The 24,411-nt window shown below is 40.1% G+C and overlaps 1 protein-coding gene and 1 long non-coding RNA gene across 12 annotated transcripts in view; one reads left to right on the forward strand and one right to left on the reverse strand.

Annotated features, from left to right (window-relative positions):
• The window catches only part of LOC127511301 (uncharacterized), a 449,991-nt gene extending 432,838 nt beyond the window's left edge, over positions 1 to 17,153 (reverse strand). The window contains exon 1 of the long non-coding RNA XR_007929983.1: positions 16,627 to 17,153. This is a non-coding gene — a long non-coding RNA (uncharacterized LOC127511301). The remainder of the gene's footprint in view (positions 1 to 16,626) is intronic.
• On the forward strand, positions 3,896 to 20,306 carry LOC127511077 (pancreatic secretory granule membrane major glycoprotein GP2-like). Of its 11 annotated transcripts, XM_051891493.1 has the most exons (20): positions 3,896 to 3,992; positions 4,196 to 4,279; positions 5,848 to 5,970; positions 6,410 to 6,676; positions 6,786 to 6,881; positions 7,039 to 7,168; positions 7,291 to 7,418; positions 7,871 to 8,137; positions 8,238 to 8,333; positions 8,491 to 8,620; positions 8,749 to 8,870; positions 9,086 to 9,352; positions 9,448 to 9,543; positions 9,620 to 9,749; positions 9,958 to 10,056; positions 14,315 to 14,499; positions 14,595 to 14,758; positions 15,485 to 15,730; positions 19,412 to 19,574; positions 19,743 to 20,306. In XM_051891493.1, the coding sequence occupies exons 2-20, from the start codon at positions 4,241 to 4,243 to the stop codon at positions 19,821 to 19,823; spliced, it is 2,829 nt and encodes a 942-aa protein (XP_051747453.1). In that variant the 5' UTR covers positions 3,896 to 3,992; positions 4,196 to 4,240; the 3' UTR covers positions 19,824 to 20,306. The 11 variants fall into 11 exon arrangements, with proteins under 11 accessions (XP_051747453.1, XP_051747451.1, XP_051747452.1 ...); XM_051891491.1 differs by lacking the exon at positions 3,896 to 3,992 and having other exon boundaries at positions 4,151 to 4,279; XM_051891492.1 differs by lacking the exons at positions 3,896 to 3,992; positions 4,196 to 4,279 and adding an exon at positions 5,589 to 5,717.
• Positions 20,307 to 24,411: the final 4,105 nt, after the last annotated feature.

Below are 24,411 nucleotides of genomic sequence, written 5' to 3' on the forward strand. Positions count from 1 at the left end.
CGGCAGCCATTTTCTCTCCAGGAATAATTTATTTTGTTCAAATCTGGACTGTGGTTCGATGGTTCAAAGACATTCAAAGAGTTGTCACTAAGCGACTCTTGAATTGTTTTGGCTGTGTCATTAGGGTTTGCTAAACCATAAGTTGAAGAGTTGCATGTTTGTCAAGAATAGAATATATTTATTGCAAAAAAAAAAAAAAAAAATTAAGTTTGCGACTCACAAGATAACATAAAACACTAAGTTAAAATAAACTAAATAAATTAAAAATAAGAATAGCAAATAGTATAAACAAAGTCCAGCAAAGATAAAACTACAATAGCTCAGATGTAACTAGGGATGCCCCCTAATAGTCGCAGGGGAAAAAATCCACAGAAAATGGCAAAGTCACGCAGTCTGTGACGGAAAGATTGCTAACACGCTTATCTACACTATATTGCCAAAAGTTTTGGGACACCTGCCTTTACGTGCACATTCTTAATCCGTAGGGTTTAATATGGAGTTGGCCCATCCTTTGCAGCTATAACAGCCTTAACTCTTCTGGGAAGGCTTTCCACAAGGTTTAGGAGTGTGTTTATGGGAATTTTTGACAATTTTTCTAGAAGGGCATTTGTGAGGTCAGGCAGTGATGTTGGCAAGAAGGCCTGGCTCACAGTCTCCACTCTAATTCATCCCAAAGGTGTTCTATCGGGTTGAGGTCAGGACTCTGTGCAGGCCAGTCAAGTTCCTCCACACCAAACTCGCTCATCCATTATCTTTATGGACCTTGCTTTGTGTCAGTCATGTTGAAACAGGAAGGGGCCATCCCCAAACTGTTCAAACAAAGTTGGGAGCATGAAATTGTCCAAAATTTCTTGGTATGCTGAAGAATTAAGAGTTCCTTTCACTGGAACTAAGTGGCCAAGCCCAACCCCTGAAAAACAACCCCACACCATAATCCCCCCTCCACCAAACTTTACACTTGGCACAATGCAGTCAGGCAAGTACCATTCTCCTGGCAACCGCTAAACCCAGACTCGTCCATCGGATTGCCAGACAGAGAAGTGTGATTCGTCACTCCAGAGCACACGTCTCCACTGGTCTAGAGTCCAGTGGTGGTGTGGTTTACACCACTGCATCCGACGCTTTGCATTGCACTTGGTGATGTAAGGCTTAGATGCAGCTACTCAGCCATGGAAACCCATTCCATAAAGCTCTCTACGTACTGTTCTTGAGCTAATCTGAAGGCCACACGAAGATTGGAGATCTGTAGCTACTGACTCTGCAAAAAGTTGGCGACTTCTGCTCTCTGTGCATCTCAGCATGTGCTGACCCCGCTCTGTGATTTTACGTGGCCTACCACTTCATGGCTGAGTTGCTGTTGTTCCCAAAAGCTTCCCCTTTGTTATGATACCACTAACAGTTGACCGTGGAATATTTAGTAGTGAGGAAATTTCACGAATGGACTTATTGCACAGGTGGCAACCTATCACGGTACCACACTTGAATTCACTGAGCTCCTGAGAGCGACCCATTCTTTCACAAATGTTTGAAGAAGCAGTCTGCATGCCTAGGTGCTTGATTTTATACACCTGTGGCCATGGAAGTGATTGGAACACCTGAATTCAACGATTTGGAGGGGTGTCCCAATACTTTTGGCAATATAGTGTATTTGGTAATTACAGTACATCGGGCAGGACATCCAAACGCTCGCCTATCGTCCATTAACCTCAAATATATCTTATCATCTGAAACATGTAAGTAGTAGAAACTTTATATGGCTGCTCGCTTTAACGTTAACCTGGAAAAATGTGCGCTATTCGGGTGTTTGTGCGGAGAGTGAAAGCTGAATTGTAGAGCGCTCACTGCATGACAGCTAAAATGGAGGCACCAGTGCAATCACTTGCACTTAAAATACTCCATCATTTTTGGTCATACAGATAAGAGTAATACGTCTTTTGAATCACTCTACTATTATTTGTGTGCACTCACAATAATAAAAAAAACTTGTGCTTTTGTAAAATAACAGAACAGTGCTTTCTGCTGTCTCTTACTGTGAACTTGAGCGCACCCAAAAAGAGAGAAAAAAAGCAAAAAGAACAGAAACCTGGAAGTTTCAGAACCATGTTAACTTGCCACACAGACATGAAAAATATATCTATAGAAAGTGAAATGTATACCTATAAATGAACCAATTCAAATAGAAAACAAATATTCTCAGGTTATGTAATCCCTATGAAATATGCATATAGACACTTCCACTACTGCGGAGATGATGAGTCAGCATCATCAACTTCATCACTGCAGCCGAAAATACAGAAAACACTTGTTTATCAATTAATTATAAAAAAGGTTAAAGCAATCTCCTTGCTGTTTTTCTCCGATGCATTCATAATCATTAACTTCTGCTGGTGCACTGTGGAAAGCTTTATGCATGTGCTGTAACACTGATTAGGCTATTAATTATGGTTTATATGGTTTATTAATAAGTGTGTGATTAGTCGACTAATCGCTTAAAATTAACGACTACTAGTTGACCAGAAAAATCTTTAGTCAAAGGCAGCCCTAGATATAACGTATAATTTATCAGTATTTTTCTACAGTATGTTTGTGTTTGTGAAGTCGGTAGTGACAGACAGCTCTGTGCCCAAACACTTGCATAGTAAGGAAGAATGGATCGATTTAAAGCACTTATTGCATTTGGAAAGACACTGTTACTCAGTCTAGAGGTGCAGGCTTAAAGCCTAGAGCGCCTTCAGGAAAGAAGACATTCAGATGGTGGTATGGGTTTGTATGGTCCATTAACAGACATTAATGACTTTCCAGAGGCAGCTTCATTTGTACATGGACTGTATCTGTATGATTCTCTAGGGCTGGCAGTAATCATCTCTTTACTCATCAATCTCAATAATCATCTGTGTGCTGTGGCAGTGGTTTTCCTGGTGACATACTGATATGCACATTTATGTCTCCCTTATCTGACACACTAGGTTCAGATCATGGAGCTCTTTCCTAAAGAGCTGATAATCTAAATGTTAAATAAAGAAGACATACAAAATGTGCAGAGCAGTGGGTCCCCAGGACTGAAGCTGAGAAACACTGTGTTATGGACAAACCTTGTCTGTGACAAAATACTCAAACTTTTAACCAGTACCATTTGTGAGCTTATGTTCTTCTAAAAGAATCAAATTATACATTGAAAGTATTTTCCTAGTGCCGGCTAATTTCCTGCCGTTTGGGGATGGAGACGTAGTAAACCCCATTTCAGATGATGGAAGCTCTGAAGCCATTTTCTTGCAGCAGCCTTTCAAATACTTTGGACGCGTATACAATCAGATCTATGTAAGCAATGGACTTTCTTTGTTTGGTTGAAAATGTTTTTCAATTAATCATCAATTAATTATGAATCAATATTTTTTTGGTCAAATTCTCTTCAGTCAATAGAGTTTTCTCATGTTTAAGTGTACAGCTGGATGTTTTTAAATGTCTTCGTAAATGAATGATACTTTTGATTGGTAGCAGATAATTCTACAGCAATTCCATCTGAATTTTAGGTGAACAACAATGGTCACTTGACATTTACTCAACCATTATCTGCCTACATCCCTTTTCTGAACGCTGGAATAGACATCATTGCTCCTCTGTGGACTGACCTTAACAATGTAAATAGTGGAACGATCTCCTATAGAGAGGATACAAGCAGTGCTGTACTGGCACAAGTCACTGAAGCTGTTCACCAATATTACCCGAACTTGCCTTTTACTGCTTCATCAGCCTTTGTGGCTACCTGGGACAGTGTGCCGTACATCACTGGTGGAGGGGTAAGACCTAATCTCTGATTTTTGATGAATGCTCTATGTGTGTTTTTGGTCATGGATGTTCTCAATTGTTCAATTATTTTTTTTTTTTTTTTTTTGAAGTCGGTTACTTTCCAAGTGGTTTTAGTCTCCAATGGTGAACGCTCTTTCATCCTGATCAACTATGGTGATATTGCAGAAACAGGACAAAGTTGGCTGGTGAGTGGAGTGAAGATCTGTACACATCTTACAAATAGCAGAAATGAATGACTAGAAATGACTTATGGCCGAATTCATACCTTATTTCAAGGCAAGAGATGATTTATTTGGAGTAGGATTTGACTGAGGTTTTAAATACTCCTTTTTACATTTACAGGCTGGTTATGACACAGTGGACTCTGTTAATTCTTTCCAAATTCCAGCAGCCAGTGCCCCAGAACTCTCGTTCAGCAGTAATGTCAATGTGAATGGTCGCTGGTCTTTCCGTGTTGATGGATCGCCAAACTGTAAGCAAAAGAGTCACATGTTTGTCTGCAGCATGATCCTCAAACTTTTAACCAGTTCCACATTTTTAGAGCTTACATTCATTGGGAAATACTAAACAATTCACTGTCACTTATAATTTTCCTAGTGCCGGCTAATTTCCTGCCGTTTGGGGATGGAGACGTAGTAAACCCTATTTCGGATGATGGAAGCTCTGAAGCCATTTTCTTGCAGCAGCCTTTCAAATACTTTGGATGTATATATAATCAGATTTATGTAAGCAATGTATTTTGTTTGGTTGAAGATGTTTTTCCTTTTATTACATCATCAATTAATTATGCATCAATACATTTTTTTGTCACATTCTCTTCAGTCAAGAGAGTTTTCAGTTGCACTTTTTTTTTACAGTATGTGCCCTTACGTGTACTTACAGAGTTCTTACCTAAGAAAGTATAGGGCAATATAAGGCAACTACATGGGTTAAGGTTTGGTTTAAGGGTAGATTCAGGGTTAGTACCTAGTTATTACACAGTAATTATAATTACTATAATAAGTGCATAATATGTACATGTGGAACAGGACTGTAAAATAAAGTGCTACTGAGTTTTCTCATGTTTAAATGTACAACTAGATGGTTTTAAACGTCTTTTCAAAAATGAATGATACTTTTGACTGGTATCAGATAATTCTACAGCAATTTGATCTGAATTTTAGGTGAACAACAATGGTCACTTGACATTTACTCAACCACTATCTGCCTACATCCCTTTTCTGAACGCTGGAATAGACATCATTACTCTGTGGACTGACCTTAACAATGTAAATAGTGGAACGATCTCCTATAGAGAGGATACAAGCAGTGCTGTACTGGCACAAGTCACTGAAGCTGTTCACCAATATTACCCTAACGTGCCTTTTACTGCTTCATCAGCCTTTGTGGCTACCTGGGACAGTGTGCCGTACATCACTGGTGGAGGGGTAAGACCTAATCTCTGATTTTTGATGAATGCTCTATGTGTGTTTTTGGTCATGAATGTTCTCAATTGTTCAATGTTTTTTTTTTTTTTTTTTTTTGAAGTCGGTTACTTTCCAAGTGGTTTTATTCTCCAATGGTGAACGCTCTTTCATCCTGATCAACTATGGTGATATTGCAGAAACAGGACAAAGTTGGCTGGTGAGTGGAGTGAAGATCTGTACACATCTTACAAATAGCAGAAATGAATGACTAGAAATGACTTATGGCCGAATTCATACCTTATTTCAAGGCAAGAGATGGTTTATTTGGAGTAGGATTTGACTGAGGTTTTAAATACTCCTTTTTACATTTACAGGCTGGTTATGACACAGTGGACTCTGTTAATTCTTTCCAAATTCCAGCAGCCAGTGCCCCAGAACTCTCGTTCAGCAGTAATGTCAATGTGAATGGTCGCTGGTCTTTCCGTGTTGATGGATCGCCAAACTGTAAGCAAAAGAGTCACATGTTTGTCTGCAGCATGATCCTCAAACTTTTAACCAGTTCCACATTTTTAGAGCATACATTCATTGGGAAATACTAAACAATTCACTGTCACTTATAATTTTCCTAGTGCAGGCTAATTTCCTGCCGTTTGGGGATGGAGACGTAGTAAACCCTATTTCGGATGATGGAAGCTCTGAAGCCATTTTCTTGCAGCAGCCTTTCAAATACTTTGGACGTATATATAATCAGAGTTATGTAAGCAATGTATTTTGTTTGGTTGAAGATGTTTTTCCTTTTATTACATCATCAATTAATTATGCATCAATACATTTTTTTGTCACATTCTCTTCAGTCAAGAGAGTTTTCAGTTGCACTTTTTTTTTTACAGTATGTGCCCTTACGTGTACTTACAGAGTTCTTACCTAAGAAAGTATTGGGCAATATAAGGCAACTACATGGGTTAAGGTTTGGTTTAAGGGTAGATTCAGGGTTAGTACCTAGTTATTACACAGTAATTATAATTACTATAATAAGTGCATAATATGTACATGTGGAACAGGACTGTAAAATAAAGTGCTACTGAGTTTTCTCATGTTTAAATGTACAACTAGATGGTTTTTAAATGTTTTTTCAAAAATGAATGACATTTTGACTGGTATCAGATAATTCTACAGCAATTTGATTTGAATTTTAGGTGAACAACAATGGTCACTTGACATTTACTCAACCACTATCTGCCTACATCCCTTTTCTGAACGCTGGAATAGACATCATTGCTCCTCTGTGGACTGACCTTAACAATGTAAATAGTGGAACGATCTCCTATAGAGAGGATACAAGCAGTGCTGTACTGGCACAAGTCACTGAAGCTGTTCACCAATATTACCCTAACGTGCCTTTTACTGCTTCATCAGCCTTTGTGGCTACCTGGGACAGTGTGCCGTACATCACTGGTGGAGGGGTAAGACCTAATCTCTGATTTTTGATGAATGCTCTATGTGTGTTTTTGGTCATGAATGTTCTTAATTGTTCAATGTTTTTTTTTTTTTTTTTTTTTTGTTTGTTTGAAGTCGGTTACTTTCCAAGTGGTTTTAGTCTCCAATGGTGAACGCTCTTTCATCCTGATCAACTATGGTGATATTGCAGAAACAGGACAAAGTTGGCTGGTGAGTGGAGTGAAGATCTGTACACATCTTACAAATAGCAGAAATGAATGACTAGAAATGACTTATGGCCGAATTCATACCTTATTTCAAGGCAAGAGATGGTTTATTTGGAGTAGGATTTGACTGAGGTTTTAAATACTCCTTTTTACATTTACAGGCTGGTTATGACACAGTGGACTCTGTTAATTCTTTCCAAATTCCAGCAGCCAGTGCCCCAGAACTCTCGTTCAGCAGTAATGTCAATGTGAATGGTCGCTGGTCTTTCCATGTTGATGGATCGCCAAACTGTAAGCAAAAGAGTCACTTCTTTGTCAGCAACATGATACTCAAACTTTTAACCAATGCCATTTTTGAACTTACATTCCTTTGAAAATACTAAACAATTCACTGGTGCTTATACTTTTCCTAGTGCCAGCTAATTTCCTGCCGTTTGGTGATGGAGATGTAGTAAACCCCATTTCGGATGATGGAAGCTCTGAAGCCATTTTCTTGCAGCAGCCTTTCAAATACTTTGGACGTGTATACAATCAGATCTATGTAAGCAATGTACTTTTTTTTGTTTGATTGAAGATGTTTAACCTTTTATTACATCATCAATTGATTATGCATCAATATTTTTTTTGTCAAATTCTCTTCAGTCAAGAGAGTTTTTGGTTGCCTATTTTTTTTATTTTTTTTTTTGCAGTATGTACACTTACGTGTACTTACAGCGTTCTTACCTAAGAAAGTACTGGGTAATATAAGGCAACTATATGGGTTATGGTTCTTTAAGGGTAGATTCAGGGTTAGTACCTAATTATTACATAGTTATTGTAATCACTATAATAAGTACATAATATGTACATATGGAACAGGACTGTAAAATAAAGTGCTAATGAGCTTTCTCATGTTTAAATGCACAACTGGATGGTTTTTAATTGTCTTTTTAAAATGAATGATACTTTTGACTGGTGTCAGATAATTCTACAGCAATTCGATCTGAATTTTAGGTGAACAACAATGGTCACTTGACATTTACTCAACCACTATCTGCCTTCGTCCCTTATCTGAATGCTGGAATAGACATCATTGCTCCTCTGTGGACTGACCTTTACAATGTAAATGGTGGAACGATCTCCTATAGAGAGGATACAAGCAGTGCTGTACTGGCACAAGTCACTGAAGCTGTTCACCAATATTACCCTAACGTGCCTTTTACTGCTTCATCAGCCTTTGTGGCTACCTGGGACAGTGTGCCGTACATCACTGGTGGAGGAGTAAGACCAAATCTCTGATTTCTGATGAATGCTCTATGTGTGTTTTTGGTCATGAATGTTCTCAATTGTTCTTTTTTGTGTGTGTGTGTGATTTTTGAAGTCGGTTACTTTCCAAGTGGTTTTAGTCTCCAATGGTGAACGCTCTTTCATCTTGATCAACTATGGTGATATTGCAGAAACAGGACAAGTTTGGCTGGTGAGTGGAGTGAAGATCCGTTCACATTTTACAAATAGCAGAAATGAATGACTAGAAATGACTTATATCTGAATTCATACCTTATTTCAAGGCAAGAGATGGTTTATTTGGAATAGGATTTGACTGAGGTTTTAAATACTCTTTTTTACATCTACAGGCTGGTTATGACACAGTGGACTCTGTAAATTCTTTCCAAATTCCAGCAGCCAGTGCCCCAGAACTCTCGTTCAGCAGTAATGTCAATGTGAATGGTCGCTGGTCTTTCCTTGTTGATGGATCGCCAAACTGTAAGCAAAAGAGTTACCTGTTTGTCTGCAACATGATCCTCAAACTTTTAACAGTATCATTTTTTGTACTTCCATTCCTTTTGAAATACTAAACAATTCACTGGTGCTTATAATTTTCCTCGTGCCAGCTCATTTCCTGCCATTTGGGGATGGAGACGTAGTAAACCCCATTTCAGATGATGGAAGCTCTGAAGCCATTTTCTTGCAGCAGCCTTTCAAATACTTTGGACGCGTATACAATCAGATCTATGTAAGCTATGAACTTTTTCTTTTATGGTAAAGATGTTGTTCTATTTATTACATCATCAATTAATTATGCATCAATATTTTTGTCAAATTCTCTCCAGTCAAGAGAGTTTTCTCCTGTTTAAGTGTACAACTGGATGTTTTTCAACATCTTTGTAAAATGAATTATACTTTTGACTGGTAGCAGATAATTCTACAGCAATTTGAACTGAATTTTAGGTGAACAACAATAGTCACTTGACATTTACTCAACCACTATCTGCCTACATCCCTTATCTGAACTCTGGATTAGACATCATTGCTCCTCTGTGGACTGACCTTAATAATGTAAATGGTGGAACGATCTCCTATAGAGAGGATACAAGCAGTGCTGTACTGGCACAAGTCACTGAAGCTGTTCACCAATATTTCCCTAACGTGCCTTTCACTGCTTCATCAGCCTTTGTGGCTACCTGGGACAGTGTGCCGTACTACAGTGGTGGAGGGGTAAGATATAATCTGATTTTTGATGAATGTTCTATGTGTGTTTTTGATAATAAATGTTGTCAATTGTTTATTTAAAAAAAAAAAAAAAAAAAAAGTTGGTTACTTTCCAAGTGGTTTTAGCCTCCAGTAGTGATCGTTCTTTCATCCTGATCAACTATGGTGATATTGCAGAAACAGGACAACTTTGGCTAGTAAGTTCTAAATAATGTTATCATTAAATACTTTAGTTTCCAAACTTTTCTAGTTTACATATCTTATTTCATTCAGGCTGGCTTTGACACAGTGGACTCTTCACACTCGTTTGCCGTTTCATTACTAAATGTTTCTGAACTGTCATCCAGCAGCAATGTCAAAGATAACGGTCGTTGGGTTTTCCATGTTGATGGTGGTCACGATGGTAATGTCTGTTCTTGTTTCTCTGTTTCAACTCATTGTTTTCAAAGTGTAAATAATGGCTATAGTCTTCATCTATTCTGATGTAATTCACTTCACACATTTGGGTAGATCAAGATCTAAATTAATGATTGCTTTCTTTTCTTTCTTTTTTTTTTTGCAGTGGTGTTCTTATCTGTATTTTCTTATTCTATCTTATATTTCTGTCTTAGTTTGTGATACTTGCACTGAAAATGAGGCTTGTCATAAGAGAGGTGGTGTCTACGGTTGTGTTTGCTTGGATGGACAACAACCAAATCATGAAAGCTTTGGTGAGTGCTCTCACAGTTGCTGTGCATTCATACATTAAACTAAAAACTTTAAAAACATTATTATATTCAAACCTGAACACAGAGCAAGCATTTTATTCAAAACATCAGAGTTCAATAGAAATGTAACAAAAATGAACAGCAGGGTTCGTATGGTCCTGGAAACCTGGAAAAGTCATGGAATTTTAAAATAGCAATTTCCAGGTCTGGAAAAGTTTTGGGAAAATAAATAAACCCAGAAAGTTTTGGAAAAGTCATGGAAATTTGTTTCAAAATATTTAGATATATTCTACTATGTTTAAGTGATAATATTGGTTAAACAAACTACAGTACTAATGTTCATTCGATCCATCAGATTTCATTTGCAGCGTTATAACCAATCACACACATTTCCATTGAGCTTATGAGTGTGATGGCCAATGAGAGGCGTTCAGATTAGTCATCGCTGAAACGGAGAGTTTTGTTCAGTGTGCAATGCTGTCTTTGACTGAATTCTGACTGAAACTTGCAAATTCTCCCATCATAAACAACAAAGTGCAGTGGTGGTCCCTCTGTTGAGCGACCAGCCGTTTCCTTCGGTGAACCTGCGGATGAACAGATGTCAATCGCGGAATCGGAAGGTGAGCTGGAGTCCTCGGGAGATGAAGACTCGGCTGTGCTGCCTCCCTCCGGGACCATAGTGTTGCCCGAGCCTGATCCCAAGTTGACGGCTATGCTTTTCTGTGCTGCCGAGAAGGTCGGGAGGTGCATGAGGAGGTGACAAAGTTGTGGAGAACGCCATATAGCGTTCGAAACAGACCTGGTCCCTCCTCCGTCTTCACCACTCTGGATGGCGGGGAGGCTAAGGGGTACGCTGGGATCCCTCCAGTCGAGTGTGCTGTCGCGATGCAGCTGTGTCCAACAGCCCCCGGCTGGTGTGGTGAACCGCGTCTCCCATCCCAGGCCTGTAAGTTCTCCTCTGGTCTCACCGAGAAGGCTTACAGAGCTTGTGGACAGGCCGCCTCTGCCCTGCATGCCATGGCCCTGCTTCAGTCAGGGAGGACGAGGAGCAGGTCTTGCTAGTGGCTCCATTTTGGCCCACTTGGACCTGGTTTCCAGAACTGATGCTCCTCACGACAGCACCTCCTTGGCCCATTCTTCTGAGGAAGGACCTTCTGACTCAGAGACGGGGCACCATGTGGCACCCGCGTCCGGACCTTTGGAAACTTCATGTCTGGTCCCTGGACAGGACGCGGAGGTTCTAAGTGATCTACCCCAGTCGGTGGAGACACTATCACTTCTGCTAGAGCTCCTTCTACAAGGAACCTCTATGCCCTGAAGTGGAACCTGTTCATTGAATGGTGTTCCTCTCACCGAGAGGACCCCTGATTATGTTCGGTCGGGTCAGTGCTTTCCTTCCTGCAAGAGGGCTTGGAGCGAAGGCTGTCTCCCTCCACCCTCAAGGTGTATGTTGCCGCTATTGCCGCACATCATGATGCAGTCGATGGTTAGTCTTTGGGGAAGCATGACCTGATCGTCAGGTTCCTGAGGGGGGCAAGGAGACTGAATCCGCCTCGCCCTCCCTCTATACCCTCTTGGGACCTGTCCCTGGTACTTACATCTCTCCGGGATCATCCCTTTGAGCCTTTGCAGTCAGTGGAGTTAAACACTGTCCCTTAAGACCATCCTCCTGGTTGCATTGGCCTCGGTTAAGAGGGTAGGGGACCTGCACGCATTTTCGTTCGACGAATCATGCCTGAAATTCGGGCCCAGTGACTCTCACGTTATCCTGAGACCCCGGCCTGGATATGTGCCCAAAGTTCCTACCACTCCCTTCAGAGATCAGGTAGTGAACCTGAAAGCGCTGCCTTCGGAGGAGGCAGACCCAGCCTTGGCTTTGCTCTGTCCCGTCCACACTCTGTGCTTGTACATGGACAGAACGCGAAGCTTTAGGACCTCAGATCAGCTCTTTGTCTGTTACGGAGGCCAGCAGAAGGGAAAGGCTGTCTCCAAGCAGAGGATGGCCCACTGGAGAGTGGATGCCATCGCCTTGGCTTATCAGTCCCAAGGCGTGCCTTGCCCACTTGGGTTAAGAGCTCACTCTACTAGAGGTGCTGCCTCTTCCTGGGCACTGGCGCACGGCGCCTCGCTGACAGATATCTGTAGAGCTGCGGGCTGGGCAACACCCAACACGGTTGCTAGATTCTATAGCCTTCGTGTGGAACCAGTATCTTCCTGTGTACTCGCTTCCAGTAGCCGGTAACATGAAGGACCCGTTTTAGTGTCGGCTTACTATGCCATTCCCGCCCCCTGGGCCGGATACGTGCATCCATTGCTCCAGGGAGTTCCCCGCCTGGCGAACCCTGTTGAGTTCCTCCGCCACCCCCTGCGGATATGCAAATATCGCACACCAATTCCATTGGCTCATTTAGTTACACTCGGAGGTGATAGGGCTTTCTAGTGATATCCCAATTCGCCAGTTCACTTCTGACGTACATCTCCACTCCCTCCTTCAGGGAACAAGGGTTACATATGTAACCGAGACGTTTCCTGTCATCATTGGGTGTTTCGGGTCTTTCAACAGACACCCTCTTCCAGACGACCCGAACAAGGTTGATCAAGCCTTGGCCTGTGTCCAAGTGGCATTTTGCATTCCCCACACGTCACCCCTTTTCAGCCATAGCCATCTTGATGTCTGCTCCGCAGACTCCATGCTGTTGCTAATGGCTCTTCTCCGACTTGCACCAGTTATTCCCAGCATTTTGTAAGCCTTGCTGAGGGAATGACCTACAAATCCTTGGCAAACCTCTTCCACTGGCATGCCCCTGGTTTTCCACCCATTCCAGCGGCAGACCTCCAGCAATCCCTTATACTTCTCCCTCTTTCTCTCCTGCGCCTCTTCCATCCTCTCCTCCCAAGGCACAGTTAGCTCTCGTAGGTTTCATAGACTCAACTGTTTCATAGACTCTGAGACCAGGATGATGTCCAGTCTAAGATAAATAGCACACACTGAGCAAACACTGAGTTACAAACGTTAAATGAAAAATGGTATTATAACCATCTCCATTTGCTCCATTACTATAAGGAATGTGGAAAACTTCACATTTTCATAATCAAATAGTTGTAAGCTATCTGAATGATTAGTAAATTATTAAATTGTTAATTAAGTTATGTATAAATTAACTTATGCTAATTTATGTATAAAATAATGTCCACCAGACATGGATGTATGATCATTAAACATAGCCCTTTAAAGGTAATTTCTAAGTTACTGGCATAACCCTGATTCTTAAGCCCTTATAGAATCATTTCATTTTTTGCAAAAGGCACCAAAACTCACCGTGCTCTCATAAGCACGCATTTGGTGCCATCTCACCAGATTTATCTGCAAAAGGCACGAGCCTATGCAGCAACAGAGAGTATGGTCAGCTACGCAGTGTCACATTCCCACTGAGGGAACCAGAGTTACATTAATAACCAAGACTTTCCCTTTCGTAAGAAACTCAACACTGCATCATTTCATAATTGGAACAACATATAAAGCCATGCAAAAAGTAGCTGCCAAGTGCTCAGCCATTGTAAACACAACCAGACTCATGAATTTTTAAAGTTGCTTAAAAATTGCTTAGAAACCACAGAGCAACCTCTCCTGCAGTGCAACCTCTCCTGTTCATCCGTCACAAATGGATGAGAAAAGGTCTGTACGGTAATGTATGTTCCTGTAGAAAATCCAACATTGAACCAACAGGACAGTGTCTCAACAGGACATTTCTTATCACAGACCATGACATAAATAAACGCCATTTTAAAAGTCGGTTGACCCTGAAGAGCTGGCGGGGGGATCAACACAAGAACACGGCCTAGCAGAATTCCACTTGGCAAGCGCTGTGCAAAGAGTATGAACACTCATAAACTTGCAATGCCTACTTATTGAACAGTCTGTATTGGTATCTCTCACACCCTCACTTTATTCATAAAAAAATTAAATATGGGATAAGGTATCATCTTGAATTTCATTGTTGAAGACTGTGGATGTGTACATAAGCACTATCATCTGTAGCGCTTTAAATAATGCTTTAAATGAAACTTATATATAGTTTGTATATAGTTTAGTCCCCCCTCCCACTCCCACCCCCAGCCCCAGCCCCAGAACGCATGTCTGCTTTTCATACTGTCCTATATAAATACAGGCAAAAACGACGACAAAAAAAATAATTAAAATACATTTTTGTAATCATACAAATAAATCTAAAAATATCTGTTGAATGCTTTATCTACTCAGATGCTGTGGAGTCTTGTGTCAGCAGCACTGGGTCCCTGTCTCTATCCCGTTGCCAGCTCTTTGAATCTGGTTTTCCTCCTGAGACCCTGCACCTAAATGATCCAAGCTGCCAAGGGACCCTTGAAGATGGCAGACTTGTGTTTCAGTTTGACAATGAAGGCCTCATATGTGGTACCATTCTGATGGTAATGATATTTACATTTCTGTTTCATCACTAGAGCTCTAGAGATATAGAGATTCTCCTATAGCTTGAGACTGACATTTGTCCATGTCCTTATAGAGCAACAGAACTCACTTTATCTACCAAAACTCCATTCAGTCTAACTTGAGAGGCACTGGCCAGAGCATCATTACAAGAGAGAGATGGATGAACATTACATTTTCTTGTGCATATCCTCTGATCCAGACCCTATCTATGCCCATGGGTATCCAGGCTGAAGGCGGGTAAGGGTACTCAATACATTCTGAAAATACGTGTGTAGTATTATGACATTGAATAGTTTTTTTTTTTTTTTTTTTTTTTTTTATTGCAGTGAGTGAAGCAAAGCAGTACAGCTATTTTAGAAAATATTCATGTTTTTAACTTTGCATTAACTATATTCGATTTCCAATATTTGACTTGTCTGTCCTTTAGAACATGACAGAGGCTGCTTATTACCTACTCAAATCAATAAAATCATTGATCTCATTTAGGTATTTCCAGAGAATTTCCACCTGATGCACCTGATGTTTGTAACCAAGTAGATCTCACCCCCCCATTGACTAACATAGTAGGGAAAAATACTGTGGTAGTCAATGTGGACAAGATCTGCTTGGTTACAAACATTCTTCCAAATATCTTCCTTTTTGTACAGCAGAACAAAGAAATTTATACAGGTTTGGAACAACTTAAATGATGAGTAAATTATGATAGAATTTTAATTTTTGGGTGTACTATCCCTTTAAGAATTTTGGTGGTTATAAAGCAGGTTGTAGACTTAGTAAGTCTGCAGTTATGCTTATCTTGTGTTGCGACACAGTGCCTAAGGTTTAGTGCTGGTAAGTGAAAGGTTGGTGATTTGAATCTAGTAAGGCATGAGCCATCATCCATCAACCTGAGACATGAGCTATCACCATTAATATTTACTTAAGTCATGGTTCTTTTTTTTTCTTCTTTTTTTTTGCCAACAGTGAGATATATAAGGAGCTTCCTGCTGGCCAGGGCACATACCAGGTCCGCATGATTCCCTACCATGATGCAGAGTTTACTAGCCCATTTGATGGGGAGGTGGAAATACAGGTGAACCAGCAGATGTATGTGGCTGTTGAGGTGGAAGGAGTGGATAGAAATCAAATCGCAACAGTTCTGGACAACTGCTGGGCCACACCTATTAATGATATCGACTATCATATTCGCTGGAATCTAATAACTAGAGAGTGAGTGACTTGATGGTTAAATTACTAAATATGCTGTAATCTGAAAGTGAACACTACAAAATTGATGTACCATATGCTTGGTCATGACAAGGCCATTGCTCTGACATAACAGCTCATTTTAATAATTTATTTTGTCTATGGGTCATTATACTTCTTAAAGATTTCTGTTCTAAATCAGATACAGATGAAGTAGCACAGTCAAGTCAAGTTAAGTCACCTTTATTTATATAGCGCTTTTTACAATGTAGATTGTGTCAAAGCAGCTTTACATTGATAACTGGTACATTATTTGGCTGCACAGCAGCTCTTAAAAGAATAGTGTCAATGCAGGCAGATCAAAGCACTGTTGAATATCAAATGTCAAGTCAAATGTCAAGTGTCCCCAACTAAGCAAGCCAAAGGCGACAGCGGCAAGGAACCCAAACTCCATCAGGTGACATCAGGTGGCAGACAAGTGGCAAAACCTTGGGAGAAACCAGGCTTAGTCGGGGGGCCAGTTCTCCTCTGGCCAACAGTGCTTTGTTACGATTCAGGTAGCTATCATAAGTCCGACAGGATCGCAACATTCAAAGTATTTATTCCAGTTCCATCCAATTGAGGATCGTATTCATCACGCCGGTATGGACGGTTGTTGAGGAACTGTGTCGTGGCTGTCGTGTCGATGAGGCCCTCAGAGTGGATGATCTAGTTGACTCAATCTCTGCTGATACTTCAGGGCTGCGTTGTGGTCGTGTCAAGGCGCAGGTCCTTGGTCTCACCTGGATACGGCCCGGATCCGGTTGACTACGGTGAACCTCGGGATAACCAGAAAGACTAATATTAGCGTAGATGCCATTCTTCTTCTGATGTAACGAGTACATCAGGTGTTATAGGAAGTGTTCCCAGTTCCGGCTGACCTAATTTATGCAGCCTAATAATCCTTTAACAGATTTGAAAATATAAATTGGTAATGTGTTATGTGTATGCCAGGTTAAAGAAATGCGTTTTTAGTCTAGATTTAAACTGACAGAGTGTGTCTGCTTCCTGAACAATGCTAGGAAGATTGTCCAGAGTTTAGGTGCCAAATAGGAGAAGGATCTACCGCCTGCGGTTGATTTTGATATTCTAGGTATTATCAGCTGGCCTGAATTCTGAGATCGCAATAGATGTGAAGGACTATAATGAATTAGGAGCTCGCTCAGGTACTGGGGAGCTAAACCATTTAGTGCTTTGTAAGTAATTAGCAAGATTTTAAAATCTATACGATGTTTAACAGGAAGCCAATGCAGTGTTGACAGAACTGGGCTAATATGGTCATACTTCCTAGTTCTAGTAAGAACTCTAGCTGCTGCATTTTGTACGAGCTGTAGTTTATTTATCAGGCGAGCAGAACAACCACCCAGTAGAGCGTTACAGTAATGTAGCCTTGAAGTCATGAACGCATGAACTAACTGTTCTGCATTTTTCATTGAGAGCATATGTCGTAGTTTAGATATATTTTTAAGATGGAAGAATGCGGTTTTACAGATGCTAGTAACATGCTAGCCTTCAAATGAAAGATTGGTATCAAAGAGCACACCCAGGTTCCTAAGTGACGACGAAGACTTAACAGAGCAGCCATCAAGTGTTAGACAATATTCTAGGTTATTACGTGAAGAAGTTTTTGGTCCAAAAATTAGAATCTCTGTTTTTTCTGAATTTAGTAGTAGGAAATTACTGGTCATCCAATTTTTTATATCAGCTATGCATTCTGTTAATTTTGTGAATTGGTAAGTTTCGTCAGGGCGCGAAGAAATATAGAGTTGAGTATCATCAGCGTAACAGTGAAAACTAACGCCATGCTTCCTAATGATATCTCCCAAGGGTAGCATGTACAGAGTGAACAGCAACGGTCCTAGTACTGAGCCTTGCGGTACTCCATATTGAACTTGTGATCGATATGACATCTCTTCGTTTACTACTACAAACTGATAACGGTCAGATAAGTATGATTTGAACCATGACAATGCAATTCCACTAATGCCAACATAATTTTCAAGTCTATTTAAAAGAATATTGTGATCAATAGTGTCAAATGCAGCACTAAGATCCAGTAACACTAATAGAGAGATACAACCACGATCTGATGATAAGAGCAAATCATTAGTAACTTTAATGAGAGCAGTCTCAGTACTATGGTACGGTCTAAATCCTGACTGGAAATCCTCACAGATACTATTTCTTTCTAAAAAGGAACATAGTTGTGATGATACTACCTTTTCTAGTATTTTTGACAGAAAAGTGAGATTTGAGATCGGCCTGTAATTGACTAATTCTCTACGATCAAGTTGTGGTTTTTTAATAAGAGGTTTAATAATAGCCAGCTTAAAAGTTTTTGGTACGTGACCTAGTGATAAAGATGAATTGACGATATTAAGAAGAGGATCTATAACCTCTGGAAGCATTTCTTTCAATAGCTTAGTCGGTATAGGGTCTAACATACATGTTGTTGATTTTGATGATTTAACAACTTTAGACAATTCTTCCTCTCCTAAAGCAGTAAATGAATTGAATTTTTCCTCAGAGACACTACAATGCACTATCTGATGCGATACTGTAATAGACGGTTGCATGGTTATAATTTTTTCTCTAATATTATCAATCTTGTAAGTAAAGAAGTTCATAAAGTCATTACTGCTGTGCTCTTTGGAAACATCAGAAGTTGAAGCTTTATTTCTTGTTAATTTAGCCACTGTATCAAATAAATACCTAGGGTTGTGTTTATTTTCTTCTAAAAGTTTTGAAAAATAAGCAGATCTAGCAGATTTTAAGGCCTTTCTGTACTCAATCATTCTCTCTCTCCACGAAATGCGAAATACTTCTAGTTTTGTTTTCTTCCAGCTGCGCTCCATTTTTCTGGCTGCTAACTTTAGGGCCCGAGTGTGCTCATTGTACCATGGCATTGGATTAATTTCCTTAATCTTTTTTAAGCGCAAAGGAGCAACTGAGTCTAATGTGCTGGAAAAGACAGAGGCAATAGTTTCTGTTACAACATCGAGGTCTTCTAAGCTTTCTGGTATGCTAAGGCGATGAAACTGATCAGGAAGATTATTTATAAAGCGATCTTTAGTGGTAGAAGTGATGGTTCTACCATATTTATGGCATGGAGGCAGTTTAGCTGCCTTGACTAAATGTAGTATACACGAGACTAGATAATGATCTGAGATGTTGTCACTCTGCTGCAGAACTTCAACAGCATCAATATCGATTCCATGTGACAATATTAGATCTAAAGTATGATTACGACAATGAGTGGGTCCTGACACATGTTGTCTAACACCAGTTTAGAATATCTGCAAATGCCAATCCTAATGCGTCTTTTAGTAAAAAAGTAAAAAAAAAAAAAAACATTTATTTGAATGCATTAAGGGAGTTTTACAGTGTAGCAGCACTTTATTTTAGAACGGCAATTAACTGTACAATAAACAACCCACTGGGCTCCTCATCTGTTGTCTTCTGCATGGCGGCCATGTTCTTAGTGTCAAAACCACATGATCAGTGACTAGTCGATGTCAAGCTTAAAGCATCATGGTAGAGCATTAAAGTCGACTAGTCTGTGAAACCCCTAGTCATGACCAAGTAATTGGTGCCTATATTCAAATCTTGCTATGCAATAATTTTCCCTTTACTGCCTTCATTTCTAAAATTCTTCTCTCTTCCTAGATGCCCCAACCCTGATGATGGCACAGTGGAGGTTCTTCAGAATGGTAATAATACGACAAGCCATTTCTCCTTCAGGATGTTCACCTTCTCAGGAATCTCTGACCGCATCTTCCTGCACTGTCAGATTCATCTCTGCCTTGTACAGAATGGCAGATGTGCACAGGTATGTTTGGACAGTACATTTGAATGTAAATGCTTTGACAGTAGCCTCTAAAGTTAATTATGAACCTTTTATGACAGATCTTTCTAAACGAAAACACATTCGTCAACCTTTGCAATGTAGAAGGCATGTATTAAATGATAAATGTATTTTCTTGTCTGTCATCTTCAGTCATGCGACCCTGGATATAGACGTAGAAGGCGCAGATCTTTGGACTTCCACCACTCTGCTGCGATCACCATGGGTCTTTAAGAAAACTCAGTAACCATGATGAATGAAAGATCCTGCATTTATATCAAAATACTTCTTGTGAATGATAAAGAAATCTTAATATGAAATTTCATATGAATTTGAAAGCACTTCCTTGTCTTTAAACATCTACATTTAAATCAGAGATATTTCAGATATTTTAAATAATCATATCACTTATGAAAACCAACTGCTAGGTGAAAATGGACTTTGGAAAAACCACTAAATCTAACCCAGACCCAAAGTAATTCATTTATTTCCTAAAAAAGAAATCTCTGTAATAACCTCTGTATGCATCTATCGTTTTATTGTTGTAGGAGAGTGTTATTCAAATACAAATCTAAATTCTTCTTGATTATTCAGGGAATATGAATAAAATTTACCATAAATGGAATTAAAAGAATGATTTAGCTCTCTGTCTTTCTCTTTGTTCAAGGAGTAATTTTGGAAACAATAGACCAGACAATCCTTGAATAAACCTGCTTAGCAATGAAAAAAAGACTGTGACATTTTTTTTTTTTTCTTAAAGCTTAGTTTCACGTGTTTAAGAGTGTTACTAACAGAGTATATAGTATTGCAGAGAATGAACACATCACTCAAAGGTAATACATCTACTCGTAATATGTTCAGATAACTTAGTTTTGTCGTGGCCATGACATATTAACTTTTGGGAATATAATAGCATGTTGAGATCATGACATATTAACTTGTATTGTAGCCATGGTCTATTTGTTGAGGTAACAAAATCTTTATTTTGTGGCCACACAATGTGAAGTTGTGGCCTCGCAATCCTTTTTCATAGCCACGAATTTAATGCTATACCAAAAAAAAAAAAAAAACCTTCACAAAAATATTTTTCACTGACGTTTTGAAATTATTCAAAATTCATTTAGTCACTTGGAATGTGTCTGTCTTGGACTCGTTGCCACCAATTGCATGACCCAACCAAATGGTGGGACTATATTTAAGCAAGTAATAAATCAAATACCATTCTTTCCTGAACATAATTTTTGAGGTACAGTAGGTCTATTTAACAGTAGCATTTAAGTAAGAAATTGAATAATCATATGTAAAATAAAACTGCATAATCCTCACTGTATGAGTGTCAAAGTCCACTGTAGGCAAGTTGTAGTTGAACCCATGTGCAGTTTATTTACATTAACATGAACAAAACAAACAAGGACTTGACTTGACATGACATGACATGATATGACCATAAAACAGAACACTTACCAACAGCAGTGACAGGGAACAAAGCTAGACAAAGTAACATGGCAAACATGAGGGCTTAAAGGGTTAGTTCACCCAAAAATGAAAATTCTGTCATTAATTACTCACCCTCATGTCGTTCTACACCAGTAAGACCTTCGTTCATCTTCGGAACACAAATTAAGATATTGTTGATGAAATCTGATGGCTCAGTGAGGCCTGCATTGCCAGCAATGTTACTGCATCTCTCAAGATCCATAAAGGTACTAAAAACATATTTGAAACAGTTCCGAATCCGAATGTTGCTGCTCGCATCGCAGCCTGCCTGACAGCCATTTCTGCTTGGATGAAGGACCACCACCTTCAACTTAACCTTGCAAAAACGGAACTGCTTGTGGTCAGTGCCAACCCAACACTTCATCATAACCTCTCCATTCAACCATAACTCCTTCCAGGACAGCCAGGAGTCATCGACAACATTTCCAGTCGTTGTCGATGTAGTGCACGATCAGGCTAATAAATGGTTCCGCTGTTCGGCTGGACCACATGTCTGTGGTTGAGGCAAAAAATCCACCGATCATAGTGTAGCTGCTAGTTTGTCGCTGTTCTACCTGGGATGTTGTACCTTGGGTCTAGCTTTTTAACCAGTTGCTTAAATCCCTCCTTATCCACCATTTGGATTGGCATCATATTCTTGGCCAAACAATATGTAACCGCACAGTAATTTCCATCCACCGTTTACTCTTCTTGTCATATGGAGTGCAAGCGAGTGCTCCAGTGATGCTCAGTTGAGTCATTCGTTTACTTTTGGGCCGCACATCACCAACTGCTAGTATCTCCTCCTTGCGTACCTTCATAGCCTGGTTGTACTCAACGGTGTGTTTTTGCTTCAAGTGAAACAAATTTGTTGTGTTTCCACCATTAGTGGTAACAGTTTTCTTGCATATTTTGCAAAATATTGTGCTTTTTTGGAGGTCTGACCTCTTGTAACCAAACCACTTCCATACTATTGAAGTAGCTCCCTTTTTAGGTACTAAATCGTCATCAGAGGCAGACATGCTGCTCTTACTCTCAGACAGGTGTTATTGTTGTGCGCGCTAGGGAATGTAAATGCGGCATACATCATCACATTGCTATATCATTGATATCACGAGATGACACTTTTTTATCATTTAAAAATGTATACCAGTGTTATCGTGGATGGTATGATATGGCACACCCCTAATCAGACACTTCATCTTTTGTGTGATGTACAATAAACTTCATAAAACTCATAATAAAGTTTTGGCCATCATTCGGACGGAAAACTATAGTGCTTGTACTAATAGTGGATAAAAGCAAGATGACAACATAATTTATAACCGTAATTAAACTAAACTATACCTGTTCTATCTCCATGCAGAATATATTCTCTGGCTCTGTGGGCATCATTGTCCAACTGAACACCACTACCGACAGTTTCTGACATTTTCAGTGCATGAGATTGTCCTGTTTGTTTGTTGTAGTGATGTGACATTCGTTACCAATTTTAAGGTGAACGAATCGTTCTTGTTCATGTAATCCTCATATTTCTCGTTCACTGCAATCCCTCCCTCCAGAGCAGCGCGGCGCTATTAGCAGCGAGTGAGTGCACAGCTCAGTAAACCGGGTAGCTCCGTGGACTGTTTCATCCTGTCAAAGAATGACTAAACCTCGAGCCAATAGCCTTCGAGTATGAGATGTGACGGAGTATGTGATTTGTTGAATGTAGTGAACGAATACGCCCTTTACTGACCAAGATGCTTTTGAGTATGAATGAAAGAGATCTCGTTCGTGAACGAGTTGAACGAACTGGTACATGTCGTTTGTAAATGAAATGAACCAGTTGTTGAACGATAATGTTTGAACAGTTTTCTTCTTTTAAATAAAATGACTTCATTACGTCTGAGTCATGTCATGCACTTTTCTAAAAAAAAAAAAAAAAAACAGTATCTCATTTGCGTCACGTCAGCAAATAGCATTCCACTGGGGCATAATTTCCACAGGGGACACAGGGGACATTCCACTTTTCAAAATCCTGTTTGTGCCCCCCCCCACTTTCAAATTCGTTTGTTATAATTTTTTAACCGCATGCTGTCATTGCCACGGAGGAGCAGGACCGAGTAGGACACAGAGAGCCTGCCATGTGTCGATGCGTGCATCCGAGGCATCTGAACCCAGAGCTGTGCAGCAGCTCACCAACAAAATGCTACAGTTCCAAGAAAAGTGGTACCATGATTTTCCTTGGCTTCACTACAGTCCAGGAGTCAATGGAATCCTATGTTTTTTTCTGTGCTCAAGCTTTTGGGCATGAAAAATCAAATTTGGCCAAGAATGCAGATCCAACATTTGTCAAAACTGGTTTCCGAAACTGGAAAAAGGCAACTCAAAAATTTCACGTCCAAAGCAATGCATACAAGTTGCCGTCACTACTCACTGCCAAAAAACAAAACCGGTAGATGTCCAGTTATCTTCAGCCAAAGCTGAACAGCAACAGGAATCAAGACGGTGTCTCATGAAAATTGTGGGCTCTGTGCAGCTCTTGGCATGCCAGGGAGCTGCTCTTAGGGGCCATGCAGCTGAAGAGGGTAAGTTAAACCAGTTACTGAAAGTAAGATGTGAAGATGACCCTGGTTAGAGAAATGGCTGTCAACAAGAAAACATGATTACACATGCCCCAAAATCCAGAATTAAATTTTAAATCTATTTGCAAACAGCATAATTAGGGAAATCATTAGCTCAATTCACATCCTGCCTCTCTTCCAATATTCCATTATTATTGATGGAACACAGGACATTGGAACTGAATTGAACAGGAAGCCGGAACAGGATGTGTCAGGTATGTAGACCATGATTTGGTCCCACACAAGGTCTTCTTGGGGTTTTTCAAAGTCTCGAGCACAACTGGGAAAGCCTAGCAAAAGTTGCCACAGATGTTTTGTTGCGCTTGAATCTTCTGCTGTCTGGTCTGCGTGGACAAACATATGATGGAGCAGCGAACATGTCAGGCAACAGAAAGGGAGCACAGGCCAGGATAAGGCAGATGCAGCCACTGGCTTTGTATGTACACTGTGGCGCCCACTGTGCAAATCTGGTCACCCAGCCTGCTTGTACAGCGTCATCACTGACATCTGATGCCCTGGATTAGGTCCACAAGCTTGGCTGTCTGTACAAATTGTCAGGCAAATACAAAATTTGTGAACATTGCAACTGAGGCATCAGGGACAGTTAGCAACCTGCAACCCTTGTGTCAAACAAGATGACCAGGACTCCAGCAATCTGGTCTGTGCTACATCAGTATGAGTCCGTGCTACTCAGCTTAGAGGACATGGCCCAAACAGATGCCTCAAACACTGGTGTGACA

This window comes from Ctenopharyngodon idella, chromosome 4 (assembly GCF_019924925.1).
Source record: "Ctenopharyngodon idella isolate HZGC_01 chromosome 4, HZGC01, whole genome shotgun sequence".
Taxonomy (NCBI): Eukaryota; Metazoa; Chordata; class Actinopteri; order Cypriniformes; family Xenocyprididae; genus Ctenopharyngodon; species Ctenopharyngodon idella.